At 43.6% G+C, this 4,038-nt stretch overlaps 1 protein-coding gene across 2 annotated transcripts; it reads left to right on the top strand.

Moving 5' to 3' along the window:
• The first annotated feature begins 606 nt into the window (after positions 1-606).
• Positions 607-2,969, top strand: LOC130126559 (glutathione-specific gamma-glutamylcyclotransferase 1-like). Of its 2 annotated transcripts, XM_056296135.1 has the most exons (3): positions 607-1,074; positions 1,426-1,461; positions 2,038-2,969. In XM_056296135.1, the coding sequence occupies exons 1-3, from the start codon at positions 904-906 to the stop codon at positions 2,401-2,403; spliced, it is 573 nt and encodes a 190-aa protein (XP_056152110.1). In that variant the 5' UTR covers positions 607-903; the 3' UTR covers positions 2,404-2,969. The 2 variants fall into 2 exon arrangements, with proteins under 2 accessions (XP_056152110.1, XP_056152111.1); XM_056296136.1 differs by lacking the exon at positions 1,426-1,461.
• The last annotated feature ends 1,069 nt before the right edge of the window (positions 2,970-4,038 follow it).

Here is a 4,038-nt window from a genome sequence, read left to right as displayed (position 1 = left end):
ATCTATCATTCCTAATCACCCCTGCCTAGATCATTAATGCTACATTACCCGGTTACACAAGAATTGTATTTTTAATACGTTAAGCAATCCTAAATCAAGGCATTATAGCATTTCTATTGACTTGGTTGTCGTCATCAAGAGGCCTCATCTTCCTTCTTGTTTTTTAGTGTTCTGTAAGGCGTCCTTGGGTGCTCTGAAAGGCGCCCACGAATAAAATGTATTTTTATCATTATTCATTCATTCATTCATTCATTCATTGGACCGGTCGTTCCCCTCGAAATAGTCAGGTCCTATTACCAGTAACGCTGTCATAGTTGAGGGGGCCACTTTTTCTAGCGGGACCCGGCAGCAGCAGCAGCAGGCAGAAGGAGGCGGGGCTACACGTACAGCCCCCCCCCCCCCAGCCGCGCCCCGCACCGCAGGCTGTAGCTGGGTGGACTCGAGTTTTTCTGCGAAAGGGACTTTTTTCCCCCGTTCCTCCAGGTAAGATCCTGATTGGTTATAGGTCTGTTTGAGCCCACCCCTCCTAAAACCTCATTGGTCCGGGCCGTCTCGTTCTGACGCGCCCTAACAACAAATACACGTGTTGTGTACAGTAGACGGAGCGCTGCATCCAGACGTCCTGACTGTACTGTGATAGATGGTGGTACCGTATAGCGGACAGTAGGGTATCGTCCACATTTAAGTAGGATCTGGGACATATTTTTCCGATTTGTCGCTCTCAACAGCGCTGACAAAGACAAACTACAGATCAGGAGTAATAACGAGCGACCTTATGCGCTGGTATGCCTAGAAAGAGAGAAGGGGGAGAGAGCACATCATCGTGATATCGGAGGAGTTCCCTCTCGTTGCAAACCAACAGCCGATCGTGCCTTAGTTCTTCAGACCAGACGAGTCAATACAATGAAACCGCAGGACAACTTAAATGAGAGGAGCAGCCAGTGGATATTCGGCTATGGCTCATTAGTCTGGAAACCAGATTTCAAATACAAAAGGAGCACAATTGGTTACATTAAGGGATACAAACGAAGATTCTGGCATGGTGACGATTTCCATCGTGGGAACAAAGAGAATGTAGGATATATATATATATATATATATATATATATATATATATATATATATATATATATATATATATATATATATATATATATATACTATATATACTTGAGTAGTAACAGTGTATTTTAGCATCATATTGACCAAGTGAAAGTAGTTTGAATGTGCTGCAAGTTGACTTTGAAGAATTTATCTTTCAATTTCATTATTATTTGGACTACTGCAATTTATGTACATTTATAGCTGCCACCTGTAGCCCTGACACTGTTTAATTGGTGCATTTCTGTTGTATGCTAATTTGCACATCCTGTTATTAACACACTGTATCTGACCTCCCCCCCAACTCTCCCCCACCCTCCACAGCCAGGCAGAGTGGTCACACTAGTAGAAGATCACGATGTAAGTGTGCAACCCCACATTAGCTCCATGTCTGATTTGGTATTGCTATCATGTACAGGTTGCTATCCTGCACATTACATGAATCTGTATGGAAGAAGGGAATACCACTTTTAAAGTGACAGCTAACTAATTGGCCCGGCCCTATAATTTGGAGCCGCAACATTCTTATGTGTAATGTCAGCTGGATGTGCAACCACCGGCAGCACCACTTACAGTGAATACAGACGTCTCCATGAACATTTGTCTGAACATTTACAACAACGATCACCATAGCTTTGAGGTAGTCCTCTTATTGATCAAAATAATATGCACCCAGAGTGATCCCCGAGAAAACTGTCACAATTACACCTTGTAAAATTTTTTCCAACTGATTCTTCATCAAAAAAAAAAGAAGAAAAAAAGAAAAATGAGTTGAACTGTTTCTGGTCACAGGAAACGACAACCTTTTTTTCTTGGCATGGGTACAAACATCAAAGTTTTAATAGTCCAGCCAATATATCAACTGTATTGCCTTTGTTTTAGTTACTCTATGCCCTCGACATTTAGTTAGATGCTCTCCATCTCTTTTCCCTGCAGGCCTGCACATGGGGAGTGGCCTACGAGGTCACCGAATCCCAGATTGCCGAGTCCCTGCGGTACTTGAACATCAGAGAGGTCATACTGGGTGGATATGTCACAGAGATGGTGGAGTTCACCCCGAAAGAGAACAGCCAGAGCCCGCTTCTGGCCCTCGTCTATATCGCCACCTCTGATAACCCCATCTACCTTGGCCCCGCCCCGGACACTGAGATTGCCGCCCAAATCGCCATCTGCAGGGGCAAAACGGGCCACAACATCGAGTACCTCCTCCGCCTCGCAGAGTTCATGAGGCGCTATTGCCCTGAGGTGGAGGATGACCACCTCTTCTCTATAGAGGCAGCTGCCTTGACCCTCATTCTGTGACCTAAAGGGGGGGGGGCGTACCATGCAGGCCAGTGATACTTCCTCATGGGCTTTGTGTGAAATACAATGTATGACACTCCACATCCAAAAAAGGGGCGATGGTGGCAGCACAATTAAGCCGTGTTGTGTTTCGTGTAATCCTAGCATGTGTTTGTTTTGACTGAGAGCTCTTACATACTTGCAAAAAAAATCACTTGAGCCATATATACACAACAGATTTAAAGGTCACAAAACTAAAAATCGGTTTCGTTTCCTCATGCTCCTGTATACAGTATGTATTTGAACATATTGTTTAGATAGACTTTTCATCAGCGTTACATGAAAGAATTTCAAATATGTAGGTCATACACAGTACATACACTACATACTGCTGTCTACAGAAACCAAAGTTTGCAGGTTGACATTTGTTTCTTGTCGTGCACACTATGGTAATGCTTTTTCTTTTGTACGTCATGATGTTTTAAACTTCAGTTACAAGAAGCTGTGGAAACCTGTTCAGAAATGTACAGTTGATATTTTATTTTGCAAATCTATTTTAATAATATGAATAATAATAATAAAAAATTTTAAAAAAAGATTTCAGCTTGATTCGAGTCGATACTGACGTGCAGAGCATGGGTGAGGATCTTCACCATGCCGTTGCAGTGATTTGTTGACTTTCACATATGCAGTGTTGGGAGTGCATACATTTCGAGTAGATGTTTTCTGGATAAGAGCCACATACAATACAAACTCCCCCCGCCTCGTGCTCCCATAACACGTGGCCGTGCAATGTACAGCTGTGATCCTGAAAAGTCAGCTGGCGGGTCTCACGTTTTCTTAGAAAACTGCTTGTTAACAGTATAGAAATATTTCATGGCCTCACCGAGTAGCTGCAATTTAGGTGACGTGGAAGTGACTTTTTTGAGCTGAGCCTCAACTGGAACCACACAGCGTTACTTCAAAAACCCACTCGGTAGTTGTATAGTAAATACATATTAGACAAATTAGCAAAGTTTAAGCAAGGCAAAGCGTATGGTACTCTTCAATATATGGGGTACAGCTCCAGCTTTGTCTTCACAAAGTGTTTTCCATCATGATGAATGCTGTAACAGTGTCCTCAAAGCAGGCACAAATGGTATGATTTGACGGTGGCGATGGGAGGGGGGGGGTCTCCTTATTAGCCTGCTGCAATTTGGTGACAGAATTGTTTACAGACTATGTGGTACAGTCGGTACATTTTGTTCCTGCAAGACTCTCTCACACACTTTCCAGATGAGACATGGGGGAACAAGCGGGAACTGGGAGCTGGATGAGGTGAGGGGGCTCCCCTTCCTTTTTTAAGTTCCTATACTATCACGTTGCTTAGACATGTGCCCACCTCAGACCCCGGCAAAAATGTTGATTTAAACCCGCGACGAACACTACCCCCCATTTTAAGTGTTACGCTTCTGCGGCACACAGTTCTACATTCCTAGAAAACAGGCTAAGACTGGGTCAGAGGTTACTGAGGCAGGAAGCAGTGCACACAGGCTGCAGAGTCCAGTCTAAAGAGCACTCCTGTTATGGGCTGTAACTAAAAATGTAAGTTATCATTACATAAGCAAGCTTCCCTGTGCAACGACAGGTCATTTTTGCCAAGAGTACACTTTTGGG

The sequence above is a fragment of the Lampris incognitus genome, chromosome 16 (genome assembly GCF_029633865.1).
Source record: "Lampris incognitus isolate fLamInc1 chromosome 16, fLamInc1.hap2, whole genome shotgun sequence".
Classification (NCBI taxonomy): Eukaryota; Metazoa; Chordata; class Actinopteri; order Lampriformes; family Lampridae; genus Lampris; species Lampris incognitus.
The sequence above is the reverse complement of the archived record's forward strand: the minus strand, read 5'-3'. Positions and strand labels throughout refer to the sequence as shown.

Bases quoted from the DNA above. Each gene is read 5' to 3' on its own strand.
- LOC130126559 (XM_056296135.1), top strand. From the start codon at position 904: ATGAAACCGCAGGACAACTTAAATGAGAGGAGCAGCCAGTGGATATTC. The intron at 1,075-1,425 runs GTAGGATATATA...CACCCTCCACAG, and splicing joins ATCGTGGGAACAAAGAGAAT to CCAGGCAGAGTGGTCACACT. The intron at 1,462-2,037 runs GTAAGTGTGCAA...TTTTCCCTGCAG, and splicing joins CACTAGTAGAAGATCACGAT to GCCTGCACATGGGGAGTGGC.